The sequence below is a fragment of the Rhinoraja longicauda genome, chromosome 3 (assembly GCF_053455715.1).
Source record: "Rhinoraja longicauda isolate Sanriku21f chromosome 3, sRhiLon1.1, whole genome shotgun sequence".
Taxonomy (NCBI): domain Eukaryota; kingdom Metazoa; phylum Chordata; class Chondrichthyes; order Rajiformes; family Arhynchobatidae; genus Rhinoraja; species Rhinoraja longicauda.
Genome location: NC_135955.1, coordinates 924008 through 944073, shown reverse-complemented (window position 1 = coordinate 944073; position 20066 = coordinate 924008). Strand labels below are relative to the sequence as shown.

At 43.6% G+C, this 20066-nt stretch overlaps 1 protein-coding gene across 12 annotated transcripts in view; it reads right to left on the bottom strand.

The window, feature by feature from the left end:
- Positions 1-20066, bottom strand: part of LOC144611663 (nipped-B-like protein) — a 323382-nt gene that overhangs the window by 165663 nt on the left and 137653 nt on the right. For 11 of the 12 annotated variants that reach the window (XM_078430871.1, XM_078430886.1, XM_078430895.1 and 8 more), the window contains 2 exons: positions 12421-12511; positions 8106-8726 (listed from right to left, as the gene is read on the bottom strand). In XM_078430871.1, coding sequence (XP_078286997.1) covers positions 8106-8726; positions 12421-12511 — 712 coding nt within the window. The remainder of the gene's footprint in view (positions 1-8105; positions 8727-12420; positions 12512-20066) is intronic. The other variant, XM_078430937.1, reaches the window with a different exon arrangement.

The following is a 20066-nucleotide window of genomic DNA, read 5'->3' as shown; positions in this document are numbered from 1 at the left end:
TTGTCCCTGTAACTCAAGCCCCCAAATCCTGGCAACATCCTCATAAATCTTTGCTGCACCCTTTCCAGCTTAATTCCATCTTTCCTACAAGTAGGGTGACCAAACGGACCACAATATTCCAAATGTGGCCTCGCCAACGCCTTGTACAATATCTCAACATTTAGACTTAATTCCCTGACTGAAGAAGGTCAATGTGCCAAAAGCTGCCTTCTTCATCCTATGTACCCGTGACATTATTTTCAGGGAACTATGTACTTGTACTCCTAGTACAAGTATAATCACCACCCTCTGTGTGAAAATCTTGTCCTACTCCAGGTAAACCTGGCCCTCAAATTTCAAAGTAGAAAAAGACCACCTGCATTATCTATGCGCCTCAATTTTCTAAATTACTACAAGGTTATCCCTCGGTCTCCTCTTCTGTGCTCCAGTGAATAGAAACATTACCGACCTAGTCTCTCCACACTGCCATTTCAAGAATCAGCCCTGTAAACCTCTGTTATACTTCTTTCTTTCTTAGAAAAGGAGACTAAACTTTACACAAAACTCCAAACGGGGTCTTTTACCAAGATACTGCTGCTTCTGTATTCGAATCACCGTGCAATGAGGGACAGCATACCATTTGTCTTCATAACTGCTTGCTGCACCTGAATACTTGCTTTAGCAATTTATGTAAAGGACACCCAGCCATTTACCCAAATGCCACAAGTTCAGCATATTCCAGATAAAACATCCCTCAGATCCCCTTCAAACTCCCTAGCGTTTGAGGCTCATTGAGGAGGCGCTGTGAACTGTTTGCGTGCTACTGTATGTTTCTTTTCTTTTTCCTAATCAGAACCTAATCAGATGTACAGCACTTTGGTCAACGTGGGTTGTTTTTAAATGTGCTATACAAATAAAATTGACTTGACTTGACTTGACTCTTATCTTCAAATTATGCCCTCTTGTTTTTGATACACCCTAACATGGGAAAGATTTTGACAAAATATAAGCCTCTTATAATTTTGTATACCTCTACCAGGTCCCTGCTCAGCCTTCCCTGCTCCAGGGGGAAAAAAGCACAGCCTATCCAATTTCTCACCGTAAAACCAATTCTCCAAATTTGGCTACATCCTTGTGCATCCTTGGCAACAATCTCATCTTTCCTATGGTGTGACAATCAGAACTGTAGACAATCCTCCAAGGGCAGCCTGTTTGTACAGTCGCAACATAACTACCCAACTCTGATATTTTAAGGCACAACCTACGAAGACAGGCTTGGTGTATACTTTCTTGCCAACATGTTGACCCGTTTTGCCACCTTCAGGGACCTGCTGACTTGGACCCTTGATTTCTCTGTCAATATTCCTTCAAACCCTACTGTTTACTATATGCATCCTACTCCAATTTGACTTCAAGTGCATCAGTTCATACTTGTCGGCCAGTACTCTGCCCAACGTTCCATCTGATCCATAATCCTGCTGTAGTTTTAGCCACCCCCCTTGCTAGCCACACCACCACCACCCTGTCATCCACAAACATACTGATCATATCTCTCACCTTCACATCCAAGTTCTTAAAACCTTTCACAAAATCTAAAGATTACAGCATCAGTCCCTGTAATACACCACTGGCCACTTAGGGACTCATATTTGTCCACATTGAAGTGCTTATAACATGCTTTTGCCCACATATTCAAATTGCGTGAATCACATTGGTGCGTTTTTGCATCCTTCTCAGCTTTGCCTTATCTACATCTTTAATGTTATGTTTAGTTGATGGTGCCGAAGTAGAGATGGTCGAAACCAAGTTCTTAGGAATAGATATCACAAGCAATTTGCCTGGACCAGCTACATTGGAGCAATGCCAAGGAAAGGTCGGAGGTTCAGCATGTCCCAACAACCCTCACCAACTTCTACAGATGCGCAGTAGAAAGCATTTTACCATGATGCATCTCAGCATGATTTAGGAGCAGCTCCATCCAAGACTACAAGAAATTGCAGAGTAGTGGTCGCAGTCCAGACCATCATGCAAAGCAACCTCCCTTACATGAACTCCATCTACACTTCACGTTGCCTCGGCAAGGCCTGCAGCATAATCAAGGACCAGTTTCACCCCTCACCAGGAACCTTCCCCTGCAACCGCAAGAGATGCAATATCTATCCATATACCTCCCTCGAATCCATCCAGGGACCCTGACAGTCCTTTCAGGTGAGGCAGAGGTTCACTTGCACATCCTCCAACCTCATCTACTGTACTCATAGTTCTCAGTGTAGGCTCCTATATATCAGAGAGACCAAGCGCAGATTGGGCGATTGATTTGCTGAACACCTACGCTCAGTCCGCCTAGGCCAACGTGATATCCCGGTTGCCAAACATTTTAACTCCCCTTCCCATTCCCACACCTTTCTGTCCTGGGACTCCTCTACTGTCAGAATGAGGCCATTGCAAATTGGAGGAACAACACCCCTTGGGCAGCTTACAATCCAGCAGCATGAATATTAATTTCTCTAATTCAAATAACCTTTGCATTACCTCTCTCTCCATCTTGTTAGTTTCACTATTAGTTCTCACCTCTTCCAGAGCCAACAATGGAGCATTGTGGGCTTCATCTATCCTTGGTCTTCAGTGCCAGTTCTGATTTGTTCTGTACTTTTTCATACCTCGGGTTTCGCTCTTTCCTGACTCTCAGTCTGAAGAACAGTCTTGACCCGAAATGTCACCCATTCCTTTTCTCCAGAGATACTGCTTAACCCGCTGAGTTACTCCAGCATTTTGTGTCTATCTTTGGTGTAAAACCAAACTAGTTCCCCTGATCCAAGTCGGCAAAATACTGTGAATTGTTAGAGCAAAATACCGTGAATACCGAGAATCACTGATCATTGGTCATGTCTGCCATCGAAAGCAAGCCAGTAGTTCCTGTGTCCTGTCTTGTTTGCTAACCAATTCAATATTTTACTCCCAATCACACTTGCCACAATTCTGCATCTAATGTCTATCCATTAGTTCTCCTTATCTTTTTACTAGTTACATCCTAAAACAAAATCCAACAATTTCATGCTGATTTCATGTTTTTTAATGCTCTTCTCAGATGAATAAGAGACGACCATAAAAGAGGGACTCTTCATGTTGCTCAGCATTCATTTAATTATTTTTGAAAAAGCTGCCGACTAACCTAAATGAATAGGAGTCTACTATAATCCCATATCAAACACCAACGATTCAGCACAAAATTAAAACTTCATCCCATGTATGCTCAAATACATGTATAGTTATAGAAACATAGAGAATAGGTGCAGGAGTAGGCCATTCGGCCCTTCGTGCCATTCAATATGATCATGGCTGATCATCTAAAATCAGTACCCCGTTCCTGCTTTTTAAAATATCCCTTGATTCCATTAGCCCGAAGAGTTAAATCTAACTCTCTTGAAAATATCCAGTGAATTGGCCCCCACTGCTTTCAGTGGCAGAGAGGCAGAGAATTTCACAGATTCACAACTCTCTGGGTGAAAAAGTTGTTCCTCATCTCAGTCCTAAATGGCCTGCCCCTTATTCTTAAACTGTGACCCCTGGTTCTGGATTCCCCCAATATCGGGAACATTTTTCCTGCACCTAGCCTGTCCAATTAGAGTCATAGAGTCCTACAGCACAGAAAGAGGCCCTTCGGCCCATCGTGTCCGCGCCGCCCGTTACCAAACACAGTCTAATTTTAATCCCATTTTCCCGCATTTGGACCGTAGCCCTGAATGTTGTAGCATTTCAAGTGCCCATCCAAATGCCTCTTAAACGTTGTGAGTGTTCCCGCCTCCACCACCACCCCAGGCAGTGAGTTCCAGACTCCAACCACCCTCTGGGTGAAAAAGTTCTTTCTCACATCCCCCTGAAACCTCCCTCCCCTTACCCTGTATCTATGTCCCCTCGTTGTTGAACCTTCCACCAGTGGAAGAAGTTCCCCGCCATCTACCTTATCTATGCCCCTCATGATCTTGTACACCTCGATCATGTCCCCTCTCAGCCTTCTCTGCTCCAGGGAAAACAACCCCAGTATGCTCAGTCTCTCCTCATAGCCGAGGCCCTTCATCCCTGGCAGCATCCTGGTGAATCTCCTCTGCACCCTCTCCAAAGCTATCACATCCTTTCTATAATGTGGTGACCAGAACTGTACACAATACTCCAGCTGTGGCCTCACCAGTGTTCTGTACAATTCCATCATTACCCCCCTACTTTTATATTCGATGCCCCGGCTAATGAAGGCCAGTACCCCATATGCCTTTTCTTTAAGAATTTTATATGTTTCTATAAAATCCCCTCTCATCCTCCTAAATTCCAGTAAATACAAGCCTAGTCAACCCATTCTTTCATCATATGTCAGTCCCGCCATCCCGTGAATTAACCTGGTGAACCTACCCTGCACTCCCTCAATAGCAATAATGTCCTTCCTCAAATTAGGAGTCCAAAACTGCACACAATACTCCAGGTGTGGTCTCACCAGGGTCCTGTACAACTGCAGTAGCAAGCATCTCCTTGCTCCTAAACATAAATCCTCTCGCAATGAAGGCCAACATGCCATTAGCTTTCTTCATTGCCTGCTGTACCTGCATGCTTATTTTCAATGACTGATGTACAAGCACACCCAGGTCTCGTTGTACTTCCCCTTTTCCTAATCAGACATCATTCAGATAATAATCTGCCTTCCTATTCTTGCCACCAAAGTGGATAACCTCACAATTATCCACATTATACTGCATCTGCCAAGCATCTGCCCACTCACCCAACGTATCCAAGTCACCCTGCAGCCTCATAGCATCCTCCTCGCAGCTCACACTGAGCCACCCAGCGTTGTGTCATAGGCAAACTTGGAGATGTTACATTTCATTCCTTTGTCTAAATGGTTAACAATATTGTAACGATATTGTAATTGGATGGCACCAGCAACAGCTTCCTCACCAACAGTCTACCTGTCCTTTCCTTCTTTGTTTTAATTGTATGTATTAAATGTATATTTTTAGAGTTCTTTAGCATGTGGGTGGTTGGGGGAAACTTTTTCTAATCTCTTACCTCGACAGAGATGCGATTTTTTTCCGTATCGTATCTCCGTCTACACTGCAGCCTAACATCAAGGAGTTGGCGGCCTTTGCTGGAGACCGATTTTGAGAGCTCCAACGTGGTCATCTGCGGACTTACCATCGCGGAGCTTGCGATCCCCTCGGAGCTCCAAACGTGGGTGCTTGTGGACTTAACATCACGGAGCCCGCAGTCTCTGGTCATTGACCGACTTCGGGAGCTCCAAGCCGCAGGAGGTTCCATCGCCCTGACGTGGGAGTTTCGATCACCCCGACTGATATTTCTACTGCCCCGACCGTGGGAGAATAAAGAGGAAGATTGGACTTTTTTGCTTTCCATCACAGTGAGGAATGTGGGGAATCCGCTGTGGTGGATGTTTATGTTAACTTTTATGAAGTTGTGTGTCTTGTTGGTTTTTTTTTCGTATGGCTGTTGGTACATATGACAATAAAAGACCTTTGAAACTAAATAACTGGGGTCCCAGCACTGAGCCTTGCGGCACCCCACTAGTCACTGCCTGCCATTCTGAAAAGGACCTGTTAATTCCTACTCTTTGCTTCCTGTCTGCCAACCAGTTCTCTATCCATGTCAATACCCTACTCCCAATACCATGTGCCCTAATTTTGCACACTAATCTCTTGTGTGGGACCTTGTCAAAGGCTTTTTGAAAGTCCAGATACACTACATGCACTGGCTGACCCTTATCATTCTACATGTTATATCCTCAAAAAATTCCAGAAGATTAGTCAAGCATGATTTCCCCTTCATAAATCCATGCTGACTTTGACCGATCCTGTCACTGCTTTCCAAACGCACTGCTATTACATCTTTAATAATCAACTCAAGCATCTTCCCCACTGTCGACGTACGGCTAACTGGTCTATAATTCCGTTTTCTCTCTCCCTCCTTTCTTAAAAAGTGGGGTTACATTAGCTGCCCTCCAGTACACAGGAACTGACCCAGAGTCGAGAGAACATTGGAAAATGATCACCAATGCATCCACGATTTCTAGGGCCACCTCCGTGAGTACTCTGGGATGCAGACCATCAGGCCCTGGGGATTTATTTGCCTTCAGTCCCAACAGTTTACCTAACACCATTTCCTGACTAATGTGGATTCTGTTCAGTTCCTCCCTCCCGCTAGATCCTCGGTCCCCGAGTATTTCTGGGAGATTGTTTGTGTCTTCCTTAGTGAAGACAGAACCAAAGTACTAATTTAACTGGTCTGCCATTTCCTTGTTTCCCCATTATAAATTCACCTGTCTCTGACTATAAGGGACCTACATTTGTCTTCACTAATTTTTTCCTTTTTACATATCTCAAGAAGATTTAAGTCAGTTTTTATATTCCACGCAAGCTTTCTTTCATGCTCTTTTCCCCCCTCTTCATTAACCCCTTTGTCCTCCTCTGTTGAATTCTAAATTTCTCCCAGTCCTCCTCTGGCCAATTTATATGCCTCTTCCTTGGGTTTAACACTATCCTTAATTTCACTTGTTCGTCACGGTTGAGCCGCCTTTCCCCTTTTATTTTTTCGCCAGACAAGGATGAACAATTTTTGGAAATTGCATCTCCACCGTCAACCCTTTTAAATTGCCAGTCTATCCTCACCAATCCCCGTCTCATACCATCAAAGTCTCCTTTCTTTAAGTTTAGGACTCTAGTCTCTGAATTAACCGTGTCACTCTCCATCTTAATGGAGAATTTCACCATATTATGGTCACTGTTGCCCAAGGGGCTTTGCACAAGAAGATTGCTAGCTAGTCCAGATGTCAGCAGCAGTATGAGAAATACTTTCAGGTTCACGATTGGGAAAGTTAGACCTATGTTCATTGCATGAACCAGCAGCAGGCAGGTAGACTCTCTTCAATAGGGAAACTGCAACAGCACAGATCAGAAACAAGCTTAGTCAGGACTAACTAAATCACTACTCAGAAATCATTAATCTTGTACATATAAAAACAGTCATACAAAATTCACATTCCAACAGGAATTAGTTCATTGCTTTGCAGAACAGAAGTTCAAAGCCTCGAACGTCTGCAGGTCATAACATTGATAACTACTTAACTTCACACTGAGCAGATGACTACGGGTAGATTCCTGTAATCATAAGCGCGCGAGTACAATGCAAATTTCGCACGAAACCCAAGAATAAAGGTACGAATAACACTCTGCGAGAATGTCTGCTTGTGGAGAATTAGCACCCATTCAGTTGAATTAGCACATATTCAGGAACCAAAGTTTTCAGTAACTTTTCAGCACTAGTGGTGGAAGTAGAAATATCAGAAATTAGCATTCACTCCGGAGAATGCGTACGTAGCAGAACAACGCACAAATCCAGTACTTTTCGTGCTCAACCTGAAGTCTGTCAACCTGAAGTCTTATGTATGACACTGAGCTTTAGAAAATGGCAGATTTATGCTGAAAAACCGATTGTTACACCTGTTGTTGTTTTGCATGTTAGACTGGAGGAGCAGGTCAAAGCAGCCAAGTTTAAATCATATTACAGTAACATGTGGCATCATAATACAGTAACAGATATGTGTTTGGTAACTAGGTGGGCAACATCTTGATGTATTATTTAAAACATCTAAGGCATACAAGTGTGTGGGTCTGCACTGAACAGATGACCATAAAAGAGGGATTCTTCTTGCTGCTCAGGATTAGTTTCATTATTTTTGAAAAAGCTGCTGACTAACCTACAATAATGGGAGTCCACACTAATGATTCAGTAAACATACAGCGCGGGTGTTTCATCCAAGTTCTACATTTCTGAATTGTGATAACATTGTCAGACCAATGTGAAAAGACTGAACTGGAGTCTGACCTTCAAAACTGTTCCAAAACTCACCCACAGCAGCAGTCATTCACAAAAAATAAACAGGACTTCTTAGGTGCAAGGTACAACAGCATTAGCAACAAACTCCTTGCCAGGCTCTGCCATCACTGGTGAGTTGAACTTTCCTTTGAGGTGGAAAGGGGAAAAAATGGAAGGCTGAAGGAAAGAGTAACTTTATATCTCATTTTCCCTTTTAAACCACGATTCTCTTGAACACATTAAAATCTCACCTTTATCCTGTACCTCCTTGGAAAATCTCTCTCTCTCCATTGCAGACTCTCGCTCTATCCGTTCAATCTCTGCTAAAGCATCCAATTCTACCTCATCGTATGGTGTCATAGTCTGTTGTTGTGATGGTTGCTGCAATGGCTGTATCTGTGACTGTGTAGTTTTCACTGTTCCAACTGCAATGTTCTGTTGTAAGACAGGGACCTGCTGTGCTTGAAGAAAGGCCTGTTCCTGTTGAGGCACACATTGCCCAGAAACGTTCACTGAGCCAAGTATATCATTAGGAGTCCCAGGCTGCTTTGCAGTCTGTTCTGGGAGTTGCATACTGTTCATTTCTGCCTCATTCTCTGTACTGCTGTCCATGTTTAGGAGCATATCATCCTGCTGATCTCGAACACGAGTCAGCCTCAGAGTGAGCTTTGTACAGTCTTTAGATGGAGAGCTGACAATATCATACATAGCAGTCTTATCTGCCTGTTCTTTATCCTCCTTGGTGAGCTTAGCCTTTTTATTTTTCTTCTTGCTTCCCATCCTGTCTGGGGAGTCCAGCAGAATATCAGGTGGGGCATCTCTGGGTGAGGTGTAAGGAGGCGGCGACTGCAAGATCAGAGGTGGCCTGGATGCTGTCAGCACAAAAAAGGTAGAGTTCAAATCTAGCGCATGGACTGCAGGCTACAAAACTTCTAAACAGCATTTTAACTTGTGCGAAATAGCTTTACAAGTGTAATTCTTCAAACCCCCCACCCTCCCCGTGATAAATATTCTAATGTTAATTATGTACCCCGTTATATTTCCATAGCTCAGCTAACAATCTGAGGAGGATTAATTACTAATATTCACCCTGCCCTGTTAAACACCAAAGTCATGGTGTGCCAGAGACTGGCAAGGACAATAACCATGAAAAACAAAAAGGTTATTTATCAAAATAACCTCTCGTTCAAACAAGTGAGTGTTGTGCCTGACCAGCTGACCCAGGACAGTGTGAAGATAACCCTCTCTTCCTACAATAATCACACAAAATGAACTTCTAGATGGTGAACTTTGGGGAAACAATGGCGACCTTTCTGACGGAGGCTGACTGAGGTCATCGTGTTGCAATATCCTGCTCAACAGACTACCAAGAATACTGGAGAGGTTCACCATGTGGTGGTGTACTGTCCAGACTAATCATGTAAAGCAGCAGCATAACTGAAACCAGTTCGAGACAAAGAGACTCATCAAGTAAAGATGGTTGTCCAGATCAAGAGTGAATAGATGTAATTCGTGGCATCCTTGAAGAATATGCAGTTGCAGCAAAACTGCAATTCCAAAACTGGATTGATAACAAGCTTTGAATAAAGACAAGCTTCCAAACAAGGATCACACCAGATATTCAATACATTGTGCTACATACCAAATTTCTAAAGTAGATATTTTAGTTTCACTCGAGTGCTGTTCTTCTTTCACTTCCCTTTCTCCTAGATTTTCACCCCATTATCTAACTGCAAGCCAAACACACATCAGTGCACTCCACAAGAATATCAAGCAACTGGTGTGATATGGAACTGGCATTGGAAGCAACTGCCAAGTTAATGGAAGCATGTTTTACTAGAAAAACTTATGGCAATCTGATGATTTGGCTACAACTTTGTTCAGAGAAGATGCAACCCTAGGGATAACTAATCCTCCTTCAGTCCACAAAGATTATGTTGAATCTATTAACTGTCTCAGGTTCCAAATACTTAGGCAAGTTCAGTTTTGAAGAAAGCAAGATGAGAAATTCCTTCAGGTGAGCCAGTAAAGCATGTTCCAAAGTGATTCACTTGTTCATCTGCAAAGTCCAAATTCTTATTTCCTGCATGCCAAGGAGTTCTGCTCATCCAAGTGTCTGAGAATCTGAGGGGATGGCATTCCATGACCCAAAAATGAGTCAAGAACAGCTGGCGATGAACCTGCATAGGCTGCTTGAGTCCATTTTGGACAAATTATTCAGAGCATTCCGCTGAAAGTCAATTACTTTTCTGGATCAAGACAGTAGATATAGACAACTTTGAAAACAATGCACTTGCATGTTTTCAAAAACTTCCAACAGATTTAAGATTCTTGGCCTCAAAGGGAAGTTGACTTGTTCTTGGACCAAGGTGGTCGAATTACCCTTCAGAGAAAGGACACATTGCGGCTCTGATGGGAATCATTGCTATTTTGATTTCAGCTGAAGGTGTTGCCATACATTCCTGGCTGATGCACAGTGAAAAGGGAAACAATGACCAAGTACTCAAGCCAGTCATTAAACATCTGCAACAAACTGGAATTAAGCAACCACAATCTTTCACCAGAGAATGTACCGTTACCACAACCAAAAGAAAGGTATACAAACGAAGCACCAGCTTCTTACATTGGAAGCCAAAGGTTTTGTAAATGGGCTTCATTATCTGTCAGACTGCACATTACATGCCTTGCCTCTTCCCTCCTGGGAAGATAAAACGGCTCAACACACTCCTTATAACACACCCCGCCCCATAAGATAAGTCGCACTGAATCGCCGAGCCAATTTAAGTTCAGCAATCCAATTCTGGTAAGCAGTCGAAGTGACATTGCCAGCCCATGGACTGAATCAAGAGCTCGGCTCTTGATTCCAGGAATCTCAGAACATTTCAAAATCTACGGTGCAAAGATAGGCTTCAGTATCAGACTTCTTTGATGTGAGGAGTGCAACTAATACTTGAATTAAATTTCAAAATTTACATTCTTCCAGTCAGCTGAGCAGATACAGGTTTAACCTACAAGCATCTATGCTGATCGTCATCATGTTGCAATAACATGCAAGCTGTTTATGTGACATAACATGCAAGCTGTTTTTGTGACTTGAAACGTCCTAAAACCATGTAATGCATGTGGGGCCGGAATGATGGTCTCATCACACTCAACAGAAGGTGCATGCATCAAAGCTAGATATTGCTGAAGCTGTCCCCCTGCAGGACCTATACATCAGGAGGTGCAGATCCAGAGCAAGCAAGATCATGAGGGACCCCTGCCACCCCAGTAACGGACTGTTCCAGATGCTACGGTCAGGCAAACGCCTCCGCTGTCACGCTGTGAAAACGGAGAGGATGAGACGGAGCTTCTTCCCACAGGCCATCAGGACTGTCAACTTTGATAACCCCAGAGACTAAATTTTTGTCGACACTTTTTGTGCTATGTTTAGTAACTTATTAACTTTATTTATATGCTGTAACTGTAATTCTTTTTGTGCACAACCCGCAGGCATTGCCACTTTCATTTCACTGCACATCGAGTATGTGTATGTGACAAATAAATTTGACTTGACTTGACTTGACTTGAATGAAATAAATCAGAATAATAAGTGGACGTACACAGTCAGGCAGCTGCTGTACGGAAACAGATCAATATCTCAGGTTGGCCTGCCCTTCTGTGGAAAGATCACCAAGCCAAACCATTCCATTATTCATTCCACAGATGCTTCCTGACAAGCTGAGTATTTTTGTCATACAGCACGGAAATAGACCCTTCAGCCCAACTCACCCACATCCACCATGATGCCCCATTTAAATTAGTCTCATTTGTCCACATTTGCCCATATCCCTCTAAACATTTCCTATCCATGTACCTGTCCAAGAGTCTTTGAAATTTTGCTATACTATCTGTCTCAAACGACCTCATCTTGTGTTTTATTTTAGTCAAGTATAATCAATATGATCTACAATCTCCAGTCCAAGCTCTCTAACACATGCACTCACTCAAAATAGAAAATTTTCACCACAAACTTATTTTTCAACCTCAAATCTAAGCCACAAATCCAGATAGGTCATCATACAGAAATAGAACTTAATCGCAAATATTAGAACTTTATCCTCAATGATCAGCTTACAGTAATGGAGTAACAGAAAGACAGCAAAGTCAGAGGGCTATTTTCAAGACCAAGTATCCTCTGTACTACACTGTTGATGCACCACTCAACAGGCATTCATTTCAACAGCAGTTCTATGGTTTTAGAATCCACTATTGCGTGTCAAGTAACAAGCAACTTCTCCCCCAGTACAAACATGCCAATTTAGCTCTTGATTTAACACACTTGAACTAATGGGGGAAAGCTGGAATTTTCAAAGCACCCATTACACACATTAAAAACATTAATTTTATAATAATATTATTCAATACTATCAAAAATTAGTAACAAAAAGACCATATCAGTAAAGAATTATTCTCAAGATTTATATCAGCTCATTTCACAACTGCATTGCTGCTTCACAATTAGTCACATCTGTTATTCTATACAGTATCCATGTTAGTCAATGCATGCATCGTTTAAAAATGTACCTTTTGGGGTCCCATCACTGCTTGCAGGAGAACACACCGCCTGTGGGGATCTTAAAGGGAAGGACGCATTTCTCAATGAAGAATCGCCATCCTACAAAAAAATTAAAATATTAGCCTGAAAAAGAGTTCTGCAGCTAAGCAAATTGAAAGCAACAACTTGAAGAACATGAAGCTGGTGGTTTAACGTGAATAAAAACAAAATCTACAGATGCTGAAAATTTGGGGGGGTGGGGGGGAGAAAATGATGCGGAAACTTATATCCTGCGCTTCTCTATAAAATGACCGTGACCACCATTAAAATTTTCTGTGACTTGTGCCACAGTCGACCTTCTGTCGGTTCGGACCAGATGGGATAGCCTTCGTTGCCCTCGCGCATCGATGAGCCTTGGGCGCCCAACACCCTGCCTGTCGCCGGTTTGTGGTATGTCACTCCTCGGACCAGTCGGTAGGTACTCACCACTGCTGACCGGGAGCACCCCACAAGCCTTGCTGTTTCAGAGATGCTCTGACCCAGTTGTCTGGCCATAACAAGTTGGGCCTTGTCAAAGTCGCTCAGGTCTTTACTCCTGCCCATTTCTCCTGCATCCAACACATCAACTTCAAGAACTGACTGTTCACTTGCTGCCTAATATATCCCACCCCTTGACAGGTGCCATTGTAACAAGATACTCAATGTTATTCACTTCGCCTGTCAGTGGTCATAATGTTTGGCTGATGTGTATGTCGTCACTGCATATTATGAAAACACACAGCAAGGTGTTGCATCCCGCAATACCAAGAAAATACATATCTATGAAACTGCTGGGGTTAAATACTGGCTGGCACTCAGTAGGAGCGGAGGCCTCAGACCTTCTTGAAGTAGCCAGATGAAGCCCGACATGCATCAGACAGTGCAACTCCAACTCTAAGTTCTCTGTTAACACACAATCTTGTGTTCAAATGCAAGAAGCAATTTACTGTGGATGCATGAAACATGAAATGAAAAGACAGAAAATACTGGAAATAATTTGCAAGGCAAAACTGTGGAGAGAGAAGTTGATATTGTAGGTTGATGACTTTTGATCATTGATAAAATTGCAGTGAAATTATCTTCAGGGATAAAGCAAAATGATGGGATTGAGAGTGTGAGTCGTGAGTGTCACGTGGAGGTGGTGTCAGATACAAGAGACTGGTGAAGAACAACAGATATGCCTGAGAAGGAACAGGTGGTGTAAGGCCCTTTTTTCACTTCTGTCAGCCAGATCCTCCATCCACCTAGCACTCTACGAGCACTCTGGCATTGAGCCTCTTTTCCTTTTGAATGACAAAGGTTACAGATGGAGGCTCATTTGCTGAATATATTGAAGGCACGGATTGATAAATATTTGGTTATTAAGGAAATTGAGAGAGCTCAATAAGGAAATTGGGGAAAGCGCAGGAAAATTATCCTGAAATAAAAAATCACCTATAACCTTTGTCATTGCTATCTAAAAGTGCCGGCACAGATGGATATGGCAGCGAAAAGGCATGCTTGTCTTCATGGACCGAGACATTGAGGAGAAGAGTCAAAGTTAAAGTCATACAGCTTGGAAACTTGTCCATGCAAACGAAGATGCTCCTTCTGTGCTATTCCCACCTGCCTGCGTTTGGTGCACATCTCTCTTAACCTTTTCTAACCATGGACCCAAGCATGTGAGTGAGGTAAAAAAAAAAAAGGAAAAGAGCCGAGCGCTTGCGCAAGGCGCACAACGGGGGTCAAAATTTTGGAAAATATACACACAAAATTACCAGTTTCAAGCTTCTTTTAGTGCATTTCAATGTAAAAACGGACATTACAAAATAATGTGAATATGTCACTGTATACTAATAACATTTTTATTATTTTAATTAATTTAGTTATATAATCTTGCACTTAAATTTAATATTTACTCATTGCAGTTCCACCACTGATTTTCTGGCACTCTTGGTTCCAGAGCTGTGTTGGTTTATCCAGCTGGCTATGGGGATAGATGTGCTGGCTTCAGCTGGGCTGGAGTTCCACAGCCCCGGCCACAGGTTGCAAATTCAACCCAACGATCGGCCGTGAAAGTCCTGATGAGGTCAAGATTGGCTGCCTTGCCCAGCCGAGGTGCCACATTTTGGGGGAGACTTCCAGGGCATGGGGGTTTTCAAGTGGGCTCTCGTAATTTTGTCCGGATTTCAATGATTAGCGGTTATTTCTTGCGGAACCCATAACGACCTCTAGCGGAACCCTAGTGTTCTGGGGAACCCCGGCTGCGAAACGCTGCCATGCATCGTTTATCTTCTTTTATGTTTTTCTTTTTTTCGATCCGATTTCTCCGTTGGTAAACGCGATTTTGGCAAAGTGAAAAACGCGGAAATCATGCAAAAAGCGCGGGAAATGGATTTTAAAAATGCTGAAATCCACGGAAAATTCACATGCCTGTGTATCTGACCATAAGACATGGAAGAATTAGGCCATTCAGCCTATCAAATCTACTCCACCATTCAAATGTGACTGATCTATTTCTCCCTCTCAACTCCATTCTCCTGCCATCTCCCCATAACCTTTGACAACATTAATAAACAAGAACCTATCAATCTCTGCCCTAAAATACCCAAAGTCTTGATCTCCACAGCCATTTGTGCCAATGTATTCCACAGATTTGCCACTCTCTAGCTAAAGAAATTCCACCTCATCTCCATTTTGAAGATACGTCCTGCTATTTTGAGGCTGTTCCATCTGGTTCTAGACTCTCCCATTACTGGAAAAATCCTTTCCATGTCCACTCTCTCTAGGGCATTCATTATCCGGTGGGGTTCAATGAGACCCCCCCCCAATCTTATAAACTATAGCAAGAACATGCTCAGAGCCTTCAAAAGCTCTTCATACATTAACCCTATCATCCCCAGGATCATTCTCGTAAACCTCCTCTGGACCCTCTCCAAAACCAGCACATCCTTCCCCGGATATGGGGCCCAAAACTGGTCACAATATTGTAAATGTGGCCTGACCAGCACCAGATCAAGCCTCAGCCTCACATAATTGCTTTTATATTCTCGGCCTCTCGAAATGAATGCTAACATTGCATTTACCTTCCTTGCCACTGACTCAACCTGAAAATTAACATTTTTGGGAATTCTGCACCAGTACTCCCACGTCCCTTTGATTCTCCGATTTCTGAATCCTCACCCCTTTAGAAAAGAGTCTATGCCTTTATTCCTTCCACCAAAGTTCATACACTTTGCTACGCTGCATTCCATTTACCACTTCTTTGCCCACTAGCCCAACCTGTCCAAGTCCTTCTGCATCCGCCACGGTTCCTCTACACTACTTGCTTTTCCACCTATCTTCATACCATCCGCAAACTTGACCACAAAGCCATCAATTCCCTCGGCCAGATCATACCTGTCCAAATGTCTTTTAAATGTTGTTATAGGACCTGCCTCAACTATCTCCTCCAGTGACTTAATAAAACACTTGACTGGTTCAATATACTCATCACCCTCTGCAAAAGAAAACTGCCCCTCAGGTTCTATTTCTCCTTTCACCTTCAACCTATGTTCTCTGGTTCATGATTTCCCTACGCTGGGTGAAATTCCCCCACTCTGGGTAAACAAAATAATGAAAGGCTTAGAGTGGATGTGGAGAAGATGTTTCCAACAGTGGGAGAATCTAGGACCAGAGGGCACAGGCTGAAAGTGAAAGGATGTACCTTTAGAATGGCGTAGGAAGGAACTGCAGATGTTGGTTTGAACAGAAGATAGACACAAAGTGCTGGAGTAACTCAGCGGGACAGGCAGTATCTCTGGAGAGAAGGAATGGGTGGCATTGTGTCGAGATCTGTCTGAAGAAGGGTCTCGACCCAAAACTTCTTTCCAGAGATGTTGCCTGTCCCGCTGAGTTACTCCAGCATTTTGTGTCTGTTACCTTTAGAATGGACATGAGGAGAATTTTTTTTAGCGCCAGAGGGTGGTGAATCTGTAGAATTTATTTCTATAGACTTGTGTCATTGGTTAATTTTAAAGCAGAGATTGATCGGTTCTTGATTAGTAAGGGCGTCAAAGGTTATGGAGAGAAGGCAGGAGAATGTGGCTGAGGGAGATCAAGTAGATCAACCATGATCGAATGGCGGAGCACTTGATGGGCCGAATTGCCTAATTCTGCTCCAATGGTGTATGGTAAAAGTCGCCTACTCTAGGTAAGAGTAGGAATGTCATGTTTCAGCTGTACAAAGCTGAACTAATTAATCAACACAGTTCTGATCACACTCCAAGGAAGCAATAGGGAAAATGCAGAAGAGATGCACCAGGTTGTTTTCTGGCGGAGCAGTGTAGTTATGAAGAATGATTGAAAAAGCTGGCTTTATTTTCACTAGACCAAAGTGTCTCCAATATGTAGTGTCTCTTAGACACTCCAAAAACGTACAGTTATGTAGGTTAATGGGCTTGATATGTGAAAATTGTTCCTAGTGTGTGTAGGATAGTGTTAATGTGCGGGGATCGCTGGTTGGCACGGACTCGGTGGGCCGAAGGGCTTGTTTCCGCGCTGTATCTCTAAACAAAACTGTAGGTGGCTGAGGGGCAACCTGATAAAGGTTTATTAAATTATGATGGGTTTAGAAAGGATCAGTCAGAATCTTTCATGAGAGTCTAATACTAGAGGGCACAGTATTAAGGTGAAAGGGGAAAGGTTGTGTTCCGAGGCACAATTCTACAAAGAATGGTGAATATCCAGAACAAGCAGCCAGAAGAGATGGTGGAGGCAGATATAATCACATAGTTTAACGGGCATTTGGAAAGCTACGCAGAGAAAAAGTAGAGGGCTGCAGGTCAAATGCAGGCAAACACAATGAATAGATAAGCATCACAGTTGGCATGGATGGGGTGAGCCGCTAAGACATTTCCATGCTTTGCAATTCCATTATTTTGATTTCTATACTTGCTCTTTTGTTCTGTAGCTCATTCTGTACCCACCCATGGATATGGGTAAATGGAACCAGTTGCCAGAGGAGATAGTGGAGGCAGGTACTATTCTTGCAGAGAAACTCACCATCCATTTCCACCTAGATGACCGACTAATCCTGTGGATAATGGACTTTCTCACCAACAGGTCACAGAGAGTGCTGGTCAATAACACCTTCTCCAACCTCCTACACACATCAACTGGCTCCCCGCAGGACTGTGTCCTCTCACCCCTGCTCTTCATTCTGTACATTGATGACTGCAGGTCCACCCAGCCAAATTGTCATTTGGTGAAGTATGCTGATGACACAGCCCCCTCTCAGGCCCCTCACAGCACCACAGCTCAGCTCTTCATGAGCTTGTGGAGTGGTGCGACAACTCCTGTCTTGAACTAAATGCAAACAAGACCAAGGAAATGGTAGTGACCTTCTCCAACAAGCAGAGGGAACTGGGTGTGGCAGTCATCACCATTATCCACGGGAAGCCTGTGGAGATTGTTGAGGAATACAAGTACTTGGGCACAGTCTTCGACAACCTGCTGAAATTTGCCTCCAACACAGAGGGTATCCTCAGGAAATGCCAGCAGCGGCAGTATCTCCTGATACTGGGGTCAGCAAGGACATCCTCATAACATTTTAGTACTCCTTCATTGAGAGGGTCATCACGTTCTCCTTCACCTGCTGGTTCCATTCCATCAGAACAGAAACCACCTGCAGAGTCAAAGTCTGTCCCAAAATTATTGGACTCCCTGTCAGAGCCCTCTCCACCCTATGCGACCAGCAGATGCTACGGTCAGCTGGCAGGATTTTACTGTCCTTCACACGTCCTGATCTCTGCGTTTGAGTGGCTCCCCTCAGGACGCCGGCTACGCTGCCCAGGCTGTAGGACACAGAGGAGAAGGGCAACCTTTGTCCCCAAGGCTGTTCAGCTCCTCAACTCCCAACCACCCCTGTCCCACTGCTCAGTCTGCTAACCCCCCCCCCTCTCAATAGTTTTTGTACTACTCTACGTGCCTTTGAAAATTGCCTCACGGGGACAAAATAAAGTGTTTTGAACTTGAACACAGCCTCTAAAAGTCATTTGGACAGGTATATGGACAGGAAAGGTTGAGAGAGATACGAGTCAAACACAGGTAAATGGGAATAGTTTTGATGCGGGATCTCCCCCAAAATGCCAGTATGACTCTAAGTGCGGAACGTTTATCTTACACAGAGGGCGATGGGTTCCTGAAACCCACTGCCAGGGGTGGTGGTGAAGGCAGATACAATAGGTAAATGAATATGAAGGGAATGGAGGGATATGGATAGAAACATAGAAAATAGGTGCAGGAGTTGGCCATTTGGCCCTTCGAGCCAGCACCACCATTCATTGTGATCATGGCTGATCATCCACAATCAGTAACCTGTGCCTGCTTTCTCCCCATATCCCTTGATTCCGCTAGCCCCATAGAGCTCTATCTAACTCTTGTTTAAATTCATCCAGTGAATTGGCCTCCAACTGCCTTCTGTGGCAGAGAATTCCACAAATTCACAACTCTCTAGGTGAAAAAGTTTCTTCTCACCTCAGACAACGCAGGCAATGGAGATTTGTTTATCTAGGACTCTTATTTATTAGTACAGCATTGCGAGCCAAAGCACATGTATCTGTACTATACTTATCTATGTTCTATGTTCTGTGTTCTAAGTGGTGGGGAAGATGCTGGAGTCAATTATAAAAGACGTAATTGCTGAGCATTTGGATAGCAGTAACGGGATCATTCCGAGTCAGCATGGATTTACGAAGGGGAAATCATGCTTAACAAATCTACTGGAATTTTTTGAGGATGTAACTAGGAAAATTGACAGGGGAGAGTCAGTGGATGTGGTGTACCTCGACTTTCAGAAAGCCTTCGACAAGGTCCCACATAGATTAGTGGGCAAAATTAGGGCACATGGTATTGGGGGTAGGGTACTGACATGGATAGAAAATTGGTTGACAGACAGAAAGCAAAGAGTGGGGATAAATGGGGCCCTTTCGGAATGGCAGGCAGTGACTAGTGGGGTACCGCAAGGTTCGGTGCTGGGACCCCAGCTATTTACAATATACATTAATGACTTAGACGAAGGGATTAAAAGTACCATTAGCAAATTTGCAGATGATACTAAGTTGGGGGGTAGTGTGAATTGTGAGGAAGATGCAATAAGGCTGCAGGGTGACTTGGACAGGTTGTGTGAGTGGGCGGATACATGGCAGATGCAGTTTAATGTAGATAAGTGTGAGGTTATTCACTTTGGAAGTAAGAATAGAAAGGCAGATTATTATCTGAATGGTGTCAAGTTAGGAGGAGGGGGAGTTCAACGAGATCTGGGTGTCCTAGTGCATCAGTCAATGAAAGGAAGCATGCAGGTACAGCAGGCAGTGAAGAAAGCCAATGGAATGTTGGCCTTCATAACAAGAGGAGTTGAGTATAGGAGCAAAGAGGTCCTTCTACAGTTGTACCGGGCCCTGGTGAGACCGCACCTGGAGTACTGTGTGCAGTTTTGGTCTCCAAATTTGAAGAAGGATATTCTTGCTATGGAGGGCGTGCAGCGTAGGTTCACTAGTTTAATTCCCGGAATGGCGGGACTGTCGTATGTTGAAAGGCTGGAGCGATTGGGCTTGTATACACTGGAATTTAGAAGGATGAGGGGGGATCTTATTGAAACATATAAGATAATTAGGGG